General features: G+C 38.8%; 1 protein-coding gene across 6 annotated transcripts in view; it reads left to right on the plus strand.

Moving 5' to 3' along the window:
* The window catches only part of LOC140734261 (zinc finger MYM-type protein 3-like), a 101,957-nt gene that overhangs the window by 14,992 nt on the left and 66,530 nt on the right, over window positions 1–20,435 (plus strand). For all 6 annotated transcript variants that reach the window (XM_073057987.1, XM_073057988.1, XM_073057989.1 and 3 more), the window contains exon 2: window positions 9,095–9,976. In XM_073057987.1, coding sequence (XP_072914088.1) covers window positions 9,118–9,976 — 859 coding nt within the window. In that variant the 5' untranslated portion in view covers window positions 9,095–9,117. The remainder of the gene's footprint in view (window positions 1–9,094; window positions 9,977–20,435) is intronic.

Raw genomic sequence — 20,435 nt, forward strand, 5'->3', positions numbered from 1 at the left:
CATCATACTTGGCAATCTCTAACTGTTCTATAAGATCATCTACCTTATTCAGTAAATTTCAAACATTGAAATATAACTCATTCAGTCCTGAATTCATCGCCGTTTTTGATTTTTGGCCCGTTACATGTTGACTTCGTCTGATCATCTGCCTGTTGTTCCTCGACAGGCTGCATTTTGTTTTACACCAACTGCCCCATCCTTAGCCCGATCACTGTTTCCCATGACCCTGCCAAATTAGCTTAAACCCTCCAGTAACAGCTCTAGCAAACATGCCCACAATGGTTTGGTCTCCCTTGGGTTCAGATGTCAGCAGAACTCTGAAATCCTGCCCCCCCCCCCCCCCCCCCCCCGCGGCAACGTGTTGGCTCTGAATTCTTTCTTAAATATATCCTTATTTAGTTCAAATAATTTTAAACTGTGGCACCTATGATAATCAACAGTTTCAGTCTCATTCTGTTTATCACTCTTAAAATAAGAACATACAAGGAATTTTTTTGTATGTGTACTTGATTTTGAACATTTAATATGTAAACAGTGTGTACAGTTCAAATAGCTTTTTGTGTCCCTTCAGAAGTCTTCTATTTGTTGCATAGATATTATGAGAAAGTAAGCTGTGTGGATTTAACTGATGGTTCCCATTATTTTGTTCTTCACTACTTTGTATTGGTTTTTGGAGAGTGACAGAGAATTGACCTCTCAGTGCTACTTTCTCCTGTTGAGCTTCTGCCAACTGGAGCAGCTCTCTGGAGGATGTAGTTGAGTATATGAAGCTGTTTCCTGCATAATAACAGTTTTCCACTTAATTTAGAAGCAGTTATATTGTTTGATGTCAAAAACACTGAAACAGCTCTTCATTTAGATTGAACTGGGAATTGGAGCTCAAATCCATAAAATGATGGGTGATTGGTGATGGATTAAGACAGGCATTATTTATATATTGCCAAAGGAAGCAAGCAGTTAGATTATTGGCTATTTGCCATCTTCACCTCAGCATCATGTCTTTCACTAGTCTGGCAAGTGATAAACCTTGCAATATTATATATTTTAGAATTCTAATGGAAATGTATTGGCATCTTTAATATAACGAGCTATTGCATGTAGTTAAGGGAACAGTGCTTCAGTGATTACCAAGGAAGTGAGGAATGATGCATAAAGAAATTAAAAGGAAGTTTTCAATTTTAGTTACAAATGTGTAGAAAAAGTAAGGGCTTTTATAAATCTGTGTCATGTGCATGATATGAACAAGTATTTGATGCAGAGTAATTAAGACAACAGTTTCATCACAAGTCATGCTGTTCCCATTATTTTAGCACACGATCAATTATCATTTATATACAACCTCAAGCAAATAACTTGTAGTTTTAAAATGAATTCCAGCTATTGTGAGCAGTGACTGAGAGAGCTCTGAACTGTAGGCCTTAGCTCAAGCGATCATAGAGTGACTATACCCAGTTTCAATGTGCATTTTGTTACAGATGTCCCAGTTTGAGAATGTGAGTAGTGAAAAGGGTCTCATGGGGATATAGACAACTTAAGTGAGTGAGAATGTGTCAAGTTTCCACCATGTTATGTTTGCCATTATCCACTTTGAAAGACACAAAAGCAGATTTTTTAAACTGGTTGAGAGTTCAGATGTACCGAGCTATGCTCGTCGATAAATCACTGAAAGCGAGTATGTAGGTGTACCAGATGATTTAGGAAGGGAAATGATACACAATTGAAGGTTGCATAGCTGGTAGGAATGCTCCTTCACAACTCTATTGACTGCGTTCAATCCTGACGTGTGCTGCTGTCTGTGCAGTGTCCCTATCATCAGTTCCTTCCAGGTCCTACGGTATAGTGCCTATAAAGAGTATTCAGTCCCCCCAAGATGTTTTCATGTTGTATTGTTTTATAACATTGAATCACAGTGGTTTTAATTTGGATTTTTTTGACACTGGTCAACAGAGAAGACTCATGTCAAAGTGAAAACAAATTTCTACAAATTGGTTTATTACAATTATTAAACACAAAATTTACTGCTTAATTACTCACCCCTTTCAAGTCAGTATTTAGTAGATGAACCTTTGACAGCAATTACAGCCTTGAGTTTGTGTGGCTAGGTGTTTATCAGCTTTGCACATCTGGAAACTGCAATTTTCCCTCATTCTTCTTGACAGAACTGCTCAAGCTCTTGTCAGGTTGCATGGGGATCGTCAGTGAACTGCCTGCCCTTTTCAAGTCCAGCCACAAATTCTCAATTGGATTGAGGTCTGGACTCCGCAAAGACATTAACTTTGTTCTTAAGCCATTCCGGTGTAACTTTGGCTTTATGCTTGGGGTCTTTGTCTTGCTGGAAAACAGATCTGCATTAGTTTTCCCTGTGGATCTGCATGAGGATTTCCCTGTGGTTTGCTGCATTCATTTTACCCTCTACCTTCACAAGCCTTCCGGGGCCTGCTGCCGTGAAGCATCCCCACAGCATGATGCAGTCACCACCAGGCTTCATGGATGGTGTTTTTTTTTGATGTGCGGTGTTCTGCTTGACACCAGACATAGCGTTTAGCTTGATGGCCAAAAAGCTCAACTTTTGTTTCATCAGACCATAAAATCCTCCTACTGACTTCAGAGTCTCCCACATGCCTTCTGACGAACTCTAGCCAAGATTTCATGGGAGTTTTTATCAACAGTGGCTTTCTCTTTGCTAGTCTCCCATAAAGCTGTGACTGGTGAAGCACCTGGACAACAGTTGTTGTATGCACAGTCTCTCCCATTTTAGCCACTGAAGCTTGTTACTCCTTCAAAGTTGTCGTAGGTCTCTTGGTGGCCTCCCCACTAGTCCCCTTGCACAGTCACTCAGTTTTTGAGGACTGCTTGTTGTAGGCAGATTTAGAGCTATGTCATATTCTTTCCATTTCTTGATGATTGACTTAACTGTACTCCAAGGGATAGTCAGTGATTTGAATTTTTTTTTGCATCCATCTCCTGACTTGTGCTTTTCAATAACCTTTTTGTGGAGTTGCTTTAAGTGTTCTTTTGTCGTCTTGGTGTAGTTTTTGTCAGGACAGTGACTCACTAGTAGTTGGACCTTCCAGATACAGGCATGTTTTCAGTAGAATCAATTGAAACACCTTGACTGCATACAGGTCTCCAAAACAGATCTCCCTTTAACTAATTATGTGACTTCTAAAACCAATTGGCTGCACCAGTGATGATTTGGTGTGTTATATTAAAGGGTGGTGAATACTTGTGCAGTCAATTATTTTGTTTTATATTTGTAATTTATATCACTTTGTAGAGATCTGTTTTTACTTTGACACAAAAGAATCTTTTTCTGTTGATCAGTGTCAAAAAAAGCTAAACTTTGATTCAGTGTTGTAAAGCAATAAAACATGAAAACTTCCGGGGGGTGGGGGGTGAATACTTTTTATAGGCATTAGTGTAAATGGAGGCTTGATGGTCAGCAGAGACTTAGTGGCTGAAAGATGTGTTTCCATGGTTTATCAGTCTACAAATCTGAAATGTGTCTTGTGGCTGTAAGTGTATTTTGACTGTCTCCAGGATATTTGATTATAACAAGCGCGTCATAATTAAACTTTTCACTTTGAAGCATTGGACTAATCTTCTGGAAATGGTATGGTCTGTTGAGGTATGTGCTTTCATAAGAGATTGATTAGATTAATTCTCATTAGCCATGCAGTTCATTGCTGTGATTTTTTGTTTTCAAAATTGCTGTTACTGATTGTGGGGATTTTGATTTTTGTTTTCTATTTGATGCAAACTTAAACCAAGGGCATGCACTTGTGCTTCCTCAGCAATCCTGTATTTACTACAAACTAAAGACCGATGATTCAGCCAAATTTAATTATTTCTCCCATACTATACATTAGTTTCTTCCTACCCTTCCATTATTATTTTTTTTAAGTTTGTGAAAGAAATTCTGTTAATTAGTTTGCATTTATTACCTATTGATGTCACTCCTGCATACATTGAATATTCTTCCTGCTAAAATTTACACCATTATTATAGTTGCATGTATCGTTTATTTGTTAATTACATGTCCATTCTAATGGCGATTTCTTGTAACTTGCTGCATCACCCCTTAAAAATTTTCATCTTCTTGGACTTAATTTCATTTTGAAACCCAAGTTTGAAATTCCAAGATGTGAACCACGGTTTTTATTCAAAGTTCAATTTCCCAACTTTTATCTGAATGACCAGTAGCTTTTTTTGATCTGTTTTGTAGCTGACTTCCTTTTCATTCTGCTGTTTGTTTGCTACTCCCAAGTGCTATGATCACTGTCGTGCATCTGCTCTTGTAGTACCATATTGAAGTGCTTGAGAAAATTCAGGTTGTTCCTGTTTTTCTGAATGTTCCCCTGTTGAAGAGCTTGGGGAAGTTATGAAAGCTAATATACTTTTAAAAAAACCTTTAATTTCTTGAAGGCTGCCTCAGTGCTAAATTTGACCAGCCATTTAGCCCAAGAAATCCTAAAGCAGATTGTGGTACATTACTCACAGAATTCCATCTTCCTTTTTCCTTCATAGCCTTATCCACCAGAAATTTATTGATGTTGGGCAAAAGAAATTCTAATTTAAGCAGTAACCTTTACATTTTAAGAAGGATTTTAGTTTCCTAAACCCAGTTGAAACCTTCATTTTTGATCAGGTCATCCCATCTTTTCTTCCCTCAAACAGTTTAATTTTGAGGAGGGTAAGTTATACTTTTATGCAAGTCTGCCCTTGATTTGATCCTATAAGTAGTGGTAATCTGCTGTCTCCAAGACCTTTTTCTTTGGCTCGAAAACATATTTCATATTGAAAGCCTGAAATTTTAATAGTGAATATTTTCAGTTTTCTGAAACAATAATTGTTTTTTACATGGATACTTTAATCCTCTTGATCCTTCAGAGGTCATAGTCTTCCAGATTTGAGTGAACATTCTGATTTGTTTTTCTCAGATCCCCTTTTGCTTGCCCACATTGAATCTCATCTGCAATGGTCATGCCTTGCAACTTCCTCTCCTGCTTCAGAACTTTACTTTCTGTAATTGATATAACATTCCCTTTTATTCAAATAATTCTAGTAATACTGAAAACCTGAGGTCTCAAGAGTGTTTTTCTATCCTCAGTCTTACACTGTAACAGAATACATTCAAATCCTTGTGATTTAAATTTTCAGTGCGCACTTTATCAATGGAGCAATTTATTACAGTAGAGAAAGAGGCTCTTCGTCCATTCGATTCATGTTGGCTCCTGGTCAAGTAATTCCATCGCTTCAATTCCCATTCTTTTTCCCCTGTATTCTTGTACTTTAGTTTCTATTCCATATGCCCATCAATTCCTTTTTAATTTTTCATACATTAACCTAGAAACTGGTAGAACTGCTGCCCCATGGCTCTGGTCATCTGACTTTAGGTGCAATCTATGTGAAGATATCTGAGATGAGCAATTATCCCTGCAACTGTATCCCAAAGACAGACAGTTAAATTGGCCTTTGTAAGGGGAAGTAGATTCCTGTGTTTATGGAGATACGGAAGAGGATAATTTTACAATTTCTCTGTGGGATGTGGGAGGAGACCAGAAAAATCATTGGAAAGCCAGTGTCATGGAGAGAACATTGACACCAAGGTCAGGATTGAACCCAGGGTACTATTTGCTGCACCATTAGTTATGATGTTCTGATAGGTGATGTGTATAAAATGAATAGGAAACAATATGGGTTTTCTCATGTTTTCAGAATGTCTAAAGTGGGTTGGGACTTCATTAACTCATATATTGGATATAATGTACAAATTAAGGAATAAGGAGGCGGTCACCCAGTCACCAAACCTGCTCCTGCATTTTTTATAAGATCATGACCGATTTGATTATAACTCCAGTTCCACATTCGTGTAACTCTGAAGTAACCATTCATCCCTTTGCTTATCAAATCATTTCCACCCGTTTCAAAAAAATTGAATGGCTGAACAGATTTGATGGGCAAGTACTGTAGCTTATTTCTGCTCTTATGTCTTAGGGTCTTGTCTAAACATTTTTCCCATGCTCTGCTTCCATAACCCTTTGTAGTGTTCCATAAAACCTGTGACCTTCTGAAGGGGGTGGGAATCACTTTGTCTGTTGAGCTATTAGACATCTCTGGCATGCATCGTTTTAAGTTGCTTTTTGCTCTCCTAAAGAAGTTTGTGCCTGTTACACCACTGACTCCAGCCAGCATAGCTCTTCAAGTCATTGAGGCACATGAGCCTCCAAAATCAACAAGGTAGTGGTCTTCTTGGAGGTGATCTCCTAAGCTGCGGATAGAAGCTTAGTTTTTCTGTTGTTAAGATTGCCTGACCTTTCCAGCTATCTTTTGAGGTAGCCTTTGAACTTTTGATGTCCATTCTTCCAGTATCCCAGATGTGCTCTCAACACTGTCCTAGATAACAAGTATAACCTTCCTACCTTGGAGTTCAGTTTCCCCAATTTAAAAAAAAAAGTTAGCGTTCTTAATTACAGGTAGTCCCCGAGTTACAAACGTCTGATTTACGAACAGTTCGTACTTACGAACCGAGGAAGGAGAACGCCGTCCGTTATTTTAAGTCGGATCGCGATGCTGTAAGTTGTTGCAATTAACACTGTGTTGAGTGTGTACGTCTGTATTTAGCTTAAATTTTTCTTAGCAAGATTCACCCTGACACCCCCCCTTTCCGTTCTTCGGCTGGTGGTGCAGTGAGATCAGCGCCAGGCTCGGGAACAGAGGTTCCTGAGTTTAATCCAGTGACAGATTGTTTCCGAGCGCGCTCTCCCTCCGTGCTGGGTTGATGTCGAGCTCACAACTCGACCTTGTAAAAAAAAACACTGCCACCTCCAGTTTAAGTTCCCATGCGGAATATTGTGGAGGATGACATACCCAAACCCAGCACAGCCCCCACTTGTCCCATTTAACCTGTCTCAGTGCGGTGGACTTTAGGACCTGGGGAATTTAGTGTGATGGTCCTTAGGACCCTGTGGAGCTTGGGAGCCAGCAAAACTTTGCACCCACCGCCCCCAGTGTTCCTGTTCCGTTGATGGGAAGCGATCACGATTCAAAATAAAGTGGAAATAATAAAGCGTTTGGAAAGAGGTGAAACATCATCGGTCATTGGAAAAGTGTTAGGCAACAGTCAGTCAACGATCGGAACAATTTTAAAGGATTAAGTGAGAATAATGGAGCATGTGAAAGGCCCTGCACTGATGAAAGCTACAATTATTACTAAACAACGCAATGGCTTAATTATTGGAATACGTATGTTTCTTAAGTGTTTTATATGCATAGAAAGGTAAAAAATATATATATATATATATACTAAGACAAACATTTGACTAAGTGACGCTAAATAATACTGGATGTACTTGTTCCAACTTACGTACAAATCCGACTTAAAGACGGACGCAGGAACGGAACTCATTCGTGACCTGGGGACTACCTATAGTTCTAATATATACATTGAAGGCTTTTGTGAAACATTCAGGAGAAATCCTGTGCACCTTGAAGATGTGTTGTCTCGCACCATTTAAATACTGTATTTAAATTGTATTGAAATTCAGTTGTCATTCAACCATGCATATGTATACAGCTAAAAAAAAACATTGTTCCTCCGAGGGCATGGTGTGAAAGTTCTTAAGGTCACATACAGCATTTATAGTTGTTAGGATAGCACATACAGTCACAATTCCCTAAGTGGCATGACCAAGATATATTCTGGTCAAGATGGCCAATTTCCTTTCTCTCTCATAGTTTTCCCTTCTTTAAATCTTTGTCCACTCCACTTGTGTTTCTTTGAGATTGAAAATCAATTAAAAACTCACTGATTTAGGGAGTCTGATGTAAAAAAGAATAAAATAATGCAAATGCCCAGCAAATCAGATTTGGATTGTGATTCGGATTTATTTATCACATGCACATCGAAGCATAGAGTAAAATGCATTGTTTATTATAAGAATCAACAAAACCTAAGGAAGTGACTGGGGAGGGCCCACATTTCAGTGCCAATATAGCATGCCCATGATGCTCGGCAGAACAACACAGAACATAACAGCAAAACAGACTCCTTTCCTCCATCTCTCCCTTTGAAGAGAGGAAACCCAGAGTTAATACCAGTGGATAATTTTGCAGCAGAGCCCGCTAGTTTTGAGCCAGAGGAAAGAGTAAATTAGCTGAAGCTGATGAATTTTGTTTCAATTCTTGAAGCTGCAATGAACCCAGACTAAAGATTGCTGTTTCTTAAGCTAGTGTTGGGTCTCTTTATTCCTCTTTCTGCAGTATTTATTTCGTAATGTATTGTAGTTTTTGCTGTATTGTACTGCTGTTGCAAAGCAACACATTTCACAGCATACAAGGCAGTGATAATAAACTTGATGGTGAAATGTTTCAGGAAGCCGCAGGCAGGTCTGCTTGGCATGGAGAATTAAAGTGCCAGACAGTTGGAACTTCCATAGATAAGTATTTACCCATAAATGAGTAAGCCTTTCTTAGTATTTCTTCACTTCTTGCACAAAAAGAAACAGTCTTAAATTTTTTTAAAATCAGAAACTGCAAGTTCAAGTCATTGCTGTTATGCGTTGTACTAAGAATTTACAATCTTTATCTGATGTAAGTATTCGGAAGTGATTTGTAGTTATGGTAACTGATAGTTGTGTTCTTGCTCATTTGGTAAAAGATGTATGGGTTGTGTAAACCCCGGACTATTGAATGGCATGATCTGATTAATTTCAGTCTGAATCATAAAACTGAAATTACTGGTCTGAGCCCAGAGATCCTTGCAAGAAATTAGACAAGCACACAGTGTCAAGTTTGGCAATGATGTCTTCTCACTGTTGAACAGTGATGATCAGAAATCATCAATTGGCTGGAATATTGAGATGATGTTGAAGTAGTTCCATGCTCTTTAGTCATTATTGTTATTTTCAGAGAGAATGGGAGAAGGGATAACTTAATTTAGCTGTATCACGTGACTTAAATTTGCTATCACTTTTCAAGACTCTAATGAAGAATTGTCATCAATTTCTTGGTTGTACAGTGACTATTTAACTGTCTGTAGCGGTCTTTGCAAAGGACTTGTTTAACCAGTATTTCTCTCTGTATTTCCCTATAGTTTGTGTGCACTATCATAAAAAAATGGATGCTGGCAGTGTTGCAGAATCTACCAAATGTCTTCCTAAAGAAAGTGCCCAAAATAACAGTAGTAGTCGGTCAACTGTGGTCATGGATATTTCATTCGATTCTGCAGAGCCTTGTTCAGAAAAGGCTCAAAATTCCACTACTGATGAAGGAAGTTCTCTTAAGCCACCCCCTGTTAATGAGCAAGTCACAGTAAAACTGAATACAGATGGAGGCAATGAGGTGTGGATTAAACCAAAAAACTTCAGTGAAGGAAATGGTGAAAGAAGAGAACTCGGGGCATTTTATAATGACTCTCCTTTAGGGAAAGGACTCACTGGTCCTTCGTTATACAGACTGAATGATCCTTGCAGACCAGATGAAGAGGGAAGTGCTATGGATTATATGTTAGAATCAGTGGAAACTACATCCAACAAAGGGTCAACTGATGTGAAAGAGATTTCTGAGAATGACCATGCTCTGCTTTCTTCTGAAAACCAACCTGAGCACATGGACACATTAGTGAAGGCAGATGGCCCAGAAGCACCTGAAACAGAGAGGCCTATGGACAATGCAGTCGTTAAAGGCAATGCAGAAATGGAATCTAATTCGGAAGGGAATGATGACATGGTTGATGATGGTCAACACCCTCCCTCTGATGATAAAGAGGGCAGGTCACTATTGCCTCAGGGTGAAGATGTGACTGAACCTACTCGTGTCAAGTCCGAGGAACCCAAGACCACAGAAGTAATCCGTGAAGTGGCTGATGCACAAGATAATACTTTGGAAGGGAAACAAAAATCTGGAAAAGAAAGTAACACTTGTAAGTCTAGATCTAAACGATCTTCCAGTGCAGGATCTTCGACAATGATTGAAGGTGAGCATCTGTTATTTTCTGGAACTGGTTCTCTCAGCTTCCTGTTATAGATCAATAGGTAAAAATATCATAGAACATAAAACAGTACAGCATATTACAGGACCTTGACCATGATGATGTGCTGACTTATATAAATGTGTTCCATGATTAACCTAACCCTCAACTATCAATTTTTCTTGTATCCATTGTCTGTCTAAATCACTTAAATGTCCCTATTGTATCAGCCTCTAACACCCACCCTCCAGTTCTGCATTCCAGGCACCCACCATTCTGTGTAGTTAAAAAAGCACTACCTCTGACATCTCTCCAAGCTTAACTTCCCACAGTTGAAATGAGTGTTCTTTGGTATTGGCTGTTGCCCCCTGAGAAAAACATCTGACCACACTATCTATTTGTCTCATAATTTTATACACTTCTGTCAAGTTGATAAAGGGGGTATTGAGGTTAGACACAACACCTATCCCCCTCTTCTGTTAAGAGAGAAGCTCTAGCTTTCTCAACCTATCCTCATGCGATTGTGCATTTTCCTTCATTGCACCAGCAACTTCTCCTCCTCCCAACTCCCCAAATGATAGTTCAACGAATCCCTGGTTGCATAAAAGTTGTACCTTGCATGAATTTATTCTAGTAGTTGCTGGTTCTTTACTTAAGTACATAAATAGAGGAAAAATATATTGGAACCACTTATATGGTCTGAGTTCTGAAGGCAGATAACCCCTCTATATTCTCCAGCTTTTCTATCAGATTTCTGTTCTATTTCCTCATAAAATCTCTTTAAAACCACAGCTGCAAATATCTCCCTGGAGAGTACAAGCTAACCTTCAGTCTCATTTTCAGTTATTTCTGGCCTATACATTCATCTTCTAAACTTTATTCTGTAATTTAGTGGTTTTCATACAGAGAGTTCTCGCCTCTAAGGTAAGTCAAAGTAAAAACAGAAGAGAGGGCATACAAGGAAGCCAAAGCTAGTGGGAAGATGGAGGATTGGGAAGCTTTTAAAAACTTAGAAAGAAACTAAGAAGGTCATTAGGAAGGAAAAAATGAATTATGAAAGGAAACTGGTGACCAATATCAAATACGATACTAAAAGCTGTTTTTAAATATATAAAGGGTAAAAGAGAGTTGAGGGTAGATATGACTAATAGAAACTGACGCTTGAGATATTGTAATGAGGGATGCAGAGATGGTAGAGGAACTGAATGCATATTTTGCATGGCCTTACAGTGGAAGACATCTGCAGTATACCGGACATTCAAGAGTGTCAGGGAAGTGTGAAGTATGTGCAGTGAAAATTACGACTGACAAGGTGCTCAGGAAGCTTAATGGTTTGAGGGTGGATAAATCTCCTGGACCTGATGGAATGCACCCTCGGGTTCTGAAGGAAGTAGCTGGAGAGATTGTGGAGGCATTACCAATGATCTTTCAAGAATCAATAGATTCTGGCATTGTACTGGATGATTGGAAAATTGCAAATGTTACCCTGCTATTTAAGAAGGGTGGGAGGCAGCAGAAAGGAAACTATAGATCTGTTAGCCTGACATCAGTGGTTGGGAAGTTGTTGGAATTGATTGTTAGGGATGAGATTATGGAATACTGGAGGCACATGACACAGATATGCCAAAGCCAGCATGGTTTCCTGAAAGGAAAAATCCTGCCTGACTAATCTGCTATTTTTTTGAGGAAATTACAAGCAGGGTAGACAAAGGAGATGTAGTGTACTTGGATTTTCAGAAAGCCTTTGACAAGGTGCCACACAGGAGGCTGCTTAGCAAGATAAGAGCCCATGGAATTACGGGGAATTACTAGCCTGAGTGGAGCATTGGTTGATTGGCAGAAAACGGAGTGGGAGTAAAGGGATCCTATTCTGGCTGGCTGCCGGTTACCAGTGGAGATCCACAGGGGTCGGTGTTGGGACCACTGCTTTTTACAATGTATGTCAATGATTTGGACTATGGGATAAATGGTCTAGTTGCTAAATTTGCTGATGATACAAAAATAGGTAGAGGGGCAGAGAGGCCGCAGAGAGACTTAAATTGTTTGGGGGAATGGACAAAGAAGTGGCAAATGAAATACAATGTTGGAAATTGTATGGTCATGCACCTTGGTGGAAGAAATAAATGGGCAGACAATTATTCAGATGGGGAGAGAACTCAAAATGCAGAGGTGCAGAGGAACTTGGGAATCCTTGTGCATGATACCCTAAAGGTTAACCTCCAGGTTGAGTCGGTGGTGAAGAAGGCGAATGCAATGTTGGCAGTCGTTTCTAGAGTAATAGAATATAAGAGCAGGGATGTGATGTTGAGGCTCTATAAAGCACTCATAAGACCACACTTGGAGTACTGTGTGCAGTTTTGGGCTTCTTATTGTAGAAATGATGTACTGATGTTGGAGAGTGTTCAGAGGAGATTCATGAGAATGATTCTAGGAATGAAAGGGTTACCGTATGAGGAACGTCTGGCAGCTCTTGGGCTGTATTCCCTGGAGTTCAGGAGAATGAATGGCGATCTTATAGAAACATTCTGAATGTTAAAAGCCTGAACAGATTGGACATGGCACAGCTATTTTGAATGATAGGTGAGTCTAGGTCAAGGGGGCATGGCTTCAGGATTGAAAGATGTCTGTTTAGAACAGAAATGCTGAGAAATTACTTTAGTCAGAGGGTGGAAAATCTGTGGAATTTGTTGCCACAAGTGGCTGTGGAGGCCAAGTCATTGGTGCATGTAAGGCATCTGTAGATAGGTTCTTGATCAGCTAGGGCATCAAAGGGTAGGGGAGTGGGGATGACTGGAATAATTGGATCAGCAGATTGAATGGTGAAGACCTGATGGGCCGAATGGCCTACTTTGCTCCTTTATCTTATGGTCTTAAATAGTCCTTTTTGATTTAACTTGCTGACTTTTGTATATAAAGAAAAACCCTCTTGAGTTTTAAGTTTAAGTAAAGCTTCCCCTCATAAAGTTGTCTGATAAGAGCTTGGTAATGCTCTGTACTTTCTCATTCATTTTCTGTAATATGGAGGTATTGCATTAAAGCAGACGCCAATGAGCTGAGCCCCTATTGGGTTTGCAGCAGTCACGATATTTAACCTGATTTATTTGATTGTTAATGGGACACTCAAAAAAAAATATTAATTCAACCTTTCCATATCAGTTCAGGTGCTGCCAGTCCTGATTCTCATTGGAAACATGACATAGGATGGTGGAATATGGAGCAACAAACTGGAGGAACTCAGTGGGTCAAGAAGAATTAATGTGTTGGGAGAAGGATTTGTTGATGTTTAGGCTTGAAACTTTGAACCATAACTGGAGCGGAAAGTATAAATTGGAGTGGGGATCGTAAGACAGTGGCTAGTAGATGATAGATGGATTTCAATAGGAGAAGGGTCGAGTTTGGAGAGAGGTGAGTAGATAAAGCAGGTGAAAAGGCTAGGAGAGAAACAAACAGTAACTTAAAGGCTACCTTTGTTGGAATCTGATAAGGAAGGAAGGATTCCCACAAATACCTGTAAACCCCTGACCTTTTCCACGGCCAGGTTGAGGCCCAATGCAGATTATTCTGTCTGGGTGGTCCACAACCTAATTGTATGAAGATTTGATTTTTACCATTTCAGTTATCTCTCATCTCCTGTGATTTATTTCTCCTTCCCCCCCCACTTCTCTTTTGCAGGCTTCTCATTTTAATCTATTTTTCATCACCCTTCATTCCCCCCCCTCCTGTTTCCATTCACCTACTACACATATATTTTACCCTACACATCCCCTCTTCCCCCCCATAAAATTCCTGACCTTTCCCCTAAAACAGGGGTGGCCAACGTTTTACATTCCATGCGTCAATTTTTTCACGCACGAATTCAGATGCACCATACAACTCTTGTACCCCTATTCAATTCTTGTAAAAATGTGTTAATATAGACCTATTTAGCATTTTTACATGATATATTGATTTAATACAAAAACACGATAAACATTACTTACCTTAATGAAACTATTAACGAATATAAAGTATCTATCTATCTATATTTTGTCGTCTTTTGATTTCTTCCTTTTTCCTTTTTCTTATTCGCATATTCTTTCTGTAACTCAGACCCAAGCACTAGCTTCAGTTTTCCTTCTATTTCAGTCTGATGTTGTGTTTTATAGTGTCTATTAAGATCAAACCATATTATGTGAGACATACAAACAATGCGCAACAGTTTTCCTGAGGGACCCGCTGTAAATACGAACTCATTTTCCCATTGTTCATTGAATTCACGCTTGCTATCACTTTATGCATTTCTTTTGCACTGTGATGGGTAACTGAATGTAAAAGCAAGGCTTAATTTTTGAAAAAGTGCAAAACTGCAAATGTTCATAAAGGACGAACAAAGCTCAACTCCGTAGCACATGAGTGTCAGTTATAAACTGACTGGCAAAAACCTGTGACGCACTGCTGCTGTAGACGCCTGGCGCCTCGGAGTCAAACAAGTATCAACCGTGTATTGAACAGTTGTGGAATGCTGCAGAACAAAAGTCCTTTCCTAGTTTGACTCATTGAACATTTATTTTAATTGAAAACAGATCTGAAAGAAGATAATTTGCCAAAAGTTGTGCATGAAATAATAAAATCGCTAAAAATAATTGCTAAGTTTTAGACTTATTTTCAGTAAAACCTATTTTCTAGCTTTAAGCTCCTTGAATGCCTGTTACAGATTTTTTTTTCTACAAATTGGTTTTTGGTTAATACTTTTTGCATGGGTGGCTTACTTTATTATTATCACTGGGGTGCAATGCACCACTTTTGTTATATGTGCCATAGGTTGGCCATCTCTGCCCTAAAGGTTCCCATTACCACCAGCTCACCAGATTCTAGTGTTCCTACTTTATTATCTTCCCAGTTGTCTCCTCCCTTCCATCCACCCTCTCCATCTGTTTTTTTTCTTTGCTTCCACTTTTCATTCACTTGCTCTGTCTTCCAATTTAACTCTTCCCCAGTTCGCTCCATCTGCCTATCATCCTTCAGATCTCCTTCAATGCACCAGTCAGCTTCTGGCCTCAGTCTCACCAATCCCCCTTGTGTACTGGCCATTTTCCTTCTCAACTCTTAGTTCATCTGCAGTGTCGATAGTCTCTTCACCCCCACCTTCACCTCCGTACAAATGCAGCTCCATCAGCTGGGTGCTCCAGTAGTTTGTTGCTCCTGATACTGATTTCATTACTGCTCCTGTCTTAAATCTGTCCTGTCCTGATTTCTACTGGCTTTACTGGAAAACTGCTGTTTGTTTTTATACGAATAATAGTTTGTATAAAAGCTGCTGATGTTTGTTTTGAAAGTTTGATCTTGCATGTTAGCAATAATTATTCTAGCCTAGCTTAACCTTTCTGAAGAATAATACAGGAATTTTGATCATTTTCTGATTTATCTTTTTGGAATAGAAAAACCATAATTTAAGAATAAAGCAAGATATTGGAATTGACCTTTTGCTTGATAAGAAGGAGTTGAATCCAATTTAATCTATTTCCCACAAAAGCTGGAAATTAGTCCTCTTCAATTAGGGTTTTTAGTTTGGATATCAGTTCCTGTGCTTTCCATGTGGTATTTTCTAGATTTCAGTATTCCCATGTGGTGGTGGGGAGTTGTGCATAATCTGGGATTAAAATAATTCTCACTTTCCCTTTTGTTTTTTAAAATTTCATACTGAAATTTTTGGCTGCTGACTCACTGGGGAAATTTATCCTAACTAGTGTATTTTATCAAAATTAGATGACACTTTTTAATTCTTGAAATGGTGCTACCTGATTATAGTGTCTCTCCATGTTGGTACTTACAGAATATATACGTGTAAATAAAATTGATATTTTGATAAAGATAAAATATGCTCTATATTTACTGCATTGCTAAGCTCTATGTCATCCACGGACCTTGGAATTATATTTGCAATAACCACGTCAAAGAACAAAAGATCAAGGTTTTTATGCTTCCTGGAGGCACTAGATGTATATCTCTCACAAGGTTTTTTGTTCATTAGAACAAAACTTACTTTCTGACATATTTGAAAATATCAGATGGCATTTGTCTTTTGAAGTCTACATTCAGGTTTTCAACAGGTACTTCATCAAAGAACTTGAAAATGCATAAGTCAAGTGCAATTTATTTGCTTTTTATTTTTCCTTTATTAGCGCAGACTTAATCATCCTCCTAGAACTAGCAGGCTGGTTAGCAGTTTTACACCTGTGCATTTTTTATGAATGGGTTATAGCATAGGCAATCCCCCTGTTCTTTGGTACCTTGTTCATATTGAAAGTATTGAAAGATTTGAGTTACACCATCCTTTATCAATTTTTCCTAATAATTCCTTCTGCAGCATTATCTGCCCTCATGAGGAAAAGATGCCAAGGTCTCATTGGGAACCTCAGTCACGTACTCTGTACAAGAAGATTTTTTTTGTCTGTAATTGCCATGCTGTTTTTAAACTGTACTGTTCCTATTTGTAATTTTTTGGGTTCTCTGTTATGATGCTTTCTGTTTTTTTTCCCCTTGGCTCTTTGTGTTTTCTTTATTTAAAATTCTCCTCTAACTGAGTGCATTCTTGGTTCTCAGCTTGTATTCTAAACTTGACATTTGTCAGATACCGCAAATAACTTTATCTGCCAGGGATATTTAGTTTTGAATGTTCTGCCTTTACATTTCGTGGGAATGTTTCTCTTTTTGCTCAACTACAGCTTCCTTGGGAAATCTCACCTGTGTCCCCCCTGCCCCCCAATTTAGATGGCTAAATCCCTTCATAAATCATTCAAATAGACTCCCAGCCGGGTCTATTCACTGATATTTTTTTGATAGCTTCCATAACTCGGTGAAACGTGATAGGCTTATGGTCATGTTTACATGTAGCATCAGTATGTGTAATTCATGTATCACACGTCATTCCTTTAATATATAATTAAGCCTGGTTCTCTTATCGAAAACCCAATGTGAAAATGGTACTGCAGGATAACACAATTTCTGTGCTGACAGGGATTTGTTTTTTCAGTAACTGCTGAATTCCATGGAATCCAGTGGATGATAATTTGGTTGTGTTTCAATAGCCTCCAATCTATAAAGAAAGATCTAGGTGATTCTTTGCCTATTTCTCCACTTTCCCAATTTCTCTCATCCTAATTTTGTTTCTCTTTTACTATCTCTTTGGGTTAGGAGCATTCTTGTCTCCTGTTGGGAGTACCTCCTAAATTACAGCACTGTTGTTTGGTGAACTTAATGAGAATTGATCAGTCTGCTATTTTACCGTGCCAGTGAATGAATAAGAATGACAGCTGCTTGGGTGCTTATATTTAAAAAATCTGATCAGTGTTCTTTCTAACTTACTAAAGGTTGGAATGCTTTCCCTGTCATTCAAGGGTGAAGTCAGTGATCAAGCAGTGGATATTTTAGTATGGCTTGATATGGTAATTGCTTAAGATTATGGCAACAAAAAGAGCAGCTTACTTGCTGCTTTTAAACAAAATGAGACCTGTTAGTTTTATCCACACTAAAGCTACAGCAATTTTTTGGCATTCTTTGTCCTCTAGAAGCTCTTCTAAGGCTTATCAGGAGACTATAGCATTATTCTTTGAAAGTTTGTGTTTCTTGGTTTTGGGAAGCAAACTAAACCTCATCTTTCCTATATTGGTGACCCATGAAGTACATTCATCCTCATTGTTAACAGTTTGCTGACTTAAAATGGCAGCCATTTTGGCACCATTTGGCACAACTGTGTACACTAATATTCTAATACAATGCTGAAAAAAGAAAAAGCAAAAGTAAAATTATTTTACAAGGCTTGGTCAGTTGTTTGCTCAAATGGATGTAAATGTCTATTTGTATATACGCATTTGTGCAATTAGGAGTGAACACCTGTAAAACAGGAAAGATACAAGTATGAATAGAAGATCAGCTGACTGGTAGTGTGGGAATGAAAGGCTGCCGGAGAATAGTTTCGTTCTGCAAGGGTCGGTTTTGGGACCCTCTTCTCTAAATGTTGTACATCACTGATTTGGATAATGAAATTGGCCTTGTGACCAAGTTTGCTGATGGTACAAAGATAGGTTGAGGGTCAGGTGGTGTTCAGGAAGCAGGGAGTTTGCTGAAAGACTTAGATTAGGAGAATGGGCAAAGGAGTGGCAGATGGAATACAGTGCAGGGAATGTACGGTCATTCACTTTGGTAGAAGGAATAAAGGCATAGACTATTTTGTAAATGGTGCAAAGGAACTTGGGACTCCTGCAGAATTCCCTAAGGATTAACTTCCAAGTTGAGTCAGTGGTAAGGAAGGCAAATGCAATGTTGGCATTCGTTTGAGAAGGCTGGAACATAAAAGCAAGTATGTAATGTTCAGGCTTAATAAGGCATTGGTCAGACTGCCCTTGGAGTATTGTGAGCAGTTTTGGGCTCCTTATCTAAGAAAGGGTGTGCTGGCATTGGTGAGGGTCCAGAGAAGGTTCAAGAGAATGATTCCAGGAATGGAAAAGTTAATGTGCGAGGAGTATTTGATGGCACTGGGTCTGTACTTGCTGGAGTTCAGAAAAGAATGGGGAGGGGCAAGATCTCATTGAAATCAATTGAATAGTCAAATGCCTAGATGGGGGTGAGGGACATGGAGAGGATGTTTTCTGTAGTGGATGAATCTAGGAATATAAGGATGTTCCCTTTAGAATAGAAATGAGGAAGAATTTCTTTAGCCAAGGGGTGGTAAATCTGTGGGATTCTTTGCTGCAAATGGCTGGGGAGACCAAGTCATTGGGTGTATTGAAAATGGAGGTTGAAAGTTTCTTGATTAGTAAGGGCATCACAGGTTACAGGGAGAAGGCAGGAGATTGGTGTTGAAAGGAAAAATAAATCAGCCATGATGGAATGGCAAAGCAGACCTGATGGGCTGAATGGCCTAATAATTCTGCTTCTATGTCTTATGGTCTTAAGCCACGTCTGCACTTTTAATCAATGAATGCAGAAAGGGGTTCTGATCGTTTACGGATAATGGTGACTGACTGTGGTGAACAATGAATGGAATGGCACATTAGAGTAGCAGTTGTACCTTCAAACTGTCGTGCCTTTATTTTCTGCTTCTGTTCAAACTGTCATGCATCATTGATAATTCCAGTTGATATAGTTGTAAGGTGACTTGCATTGAAAGCCAACAGCTCTAACTTCACACCAGCTGTTGTTGTCTTGTGAGGAAAGTGCCGTTAGAAGACAACCAAGGTCAAACCAACTTTGGCAAGGGGTTACAAGAAAACCTCACACAGGGTTGAAATTTGCATCTGGCTGTTTGCTAGCACTCCATTTTTAGCCAACTCTCCATCACCCCCACGTGTACTTTCCAACCCTCAACTCAAAATGGGCTTCTAGAGTTTTATCATCAGGCTGCTTGAAATCTGATGAAAAGTAAAATGCCATCTGCGTTGTTTCAAGGATCTTTAGCGTTGAATACTAATAAATATTTATTGCACAACATTTGTTACTCTTTTCCTTTGTCTCAAAGTGGCTGCCCCAATTAGCCGAAGTTTTGTGGAAATAGTTAAAAAATTAACTTTTTTAAAAAAGACAAGCTGAGTAACAAATTACTTATCTAAATGAAATACAGAACAAATTAGAACACTATCAATAAAATTTTATTTGTTCCTAATACTTACAGAGGAATTCATGCAGTGTACGCAATGGAAAAAATTAGTGTGGATACCTAGTGCCTTCATACAAAGGTGTCTCCAAATCTTCCATTTTCATTGTAACATTCACGATGATTGTCGATAGAAAGCTTCAAATTCTTTGTAGTTCCTCACTTGAAGTAGTGAAACTTTTGGTCGTTTCTGGCACCTCCAAGCCCAAATGCTTGAAACAACAGTGAGCAAAATAGTTGTGAGCTGTTTTATTGTTCATTTCTTACCAACTATCAGTGACAAAAATCACTGGTTTTTGAACACACAAACAAGCGCATGCAACTGACAATAGTTAGAACCTGTTCAGCAAGTCTCCTGCTCCAATTAAGTGGCTTAGTGTCCTAAATAAATCAAAAGAATCCCAGCAATTTTCTCGATTTGATTTTGTTCCTTGAGAATTTTTCCAGCTAAGCTGCTGTCGCAATTAACTGGAATCTGCTGTATCCACAAAGATCTTAGAGCTTGGTTGCAGCTAAGTAAACAAAAACAGAAAATATTGATTCTTAGGGTGTCCGATTGTTATTATGAAATGGTGCTTCTAAATTTAGTGAGCTAAGGGAACATAAATAGAAGGCCATTTGGCTCCTTGTGTCTTGTGAAATCATTGGGATCATATCTGATCTTGTTACTTTTGTGCATTTATTGGATATCCTTTGTATATAAGAATCTATTGTCTGTCGAATTAAGTCGTTTAAATTATGATTTGATTCTCAACAATTATTGGATTGCTGAGGACGTCTGTTTTCGCAACTCTATGATTCAATGGCCAGTATAATATTTAAATAAGTTATTGA

This window comes from Hemitrygon akajei, chromosome 10 (genome assembly GCF_048418815.1).
Source record: "Hemitrygon akajei chromosome 10, sHemAka1.3, whole genome shotgun sequence".
NCBI lineage: Eukaryota > Metazoa > Chordata > Chondrichthyes > Myliobatiformes > Dasyatidae > Hemitrygon > Hemitrygon akajei.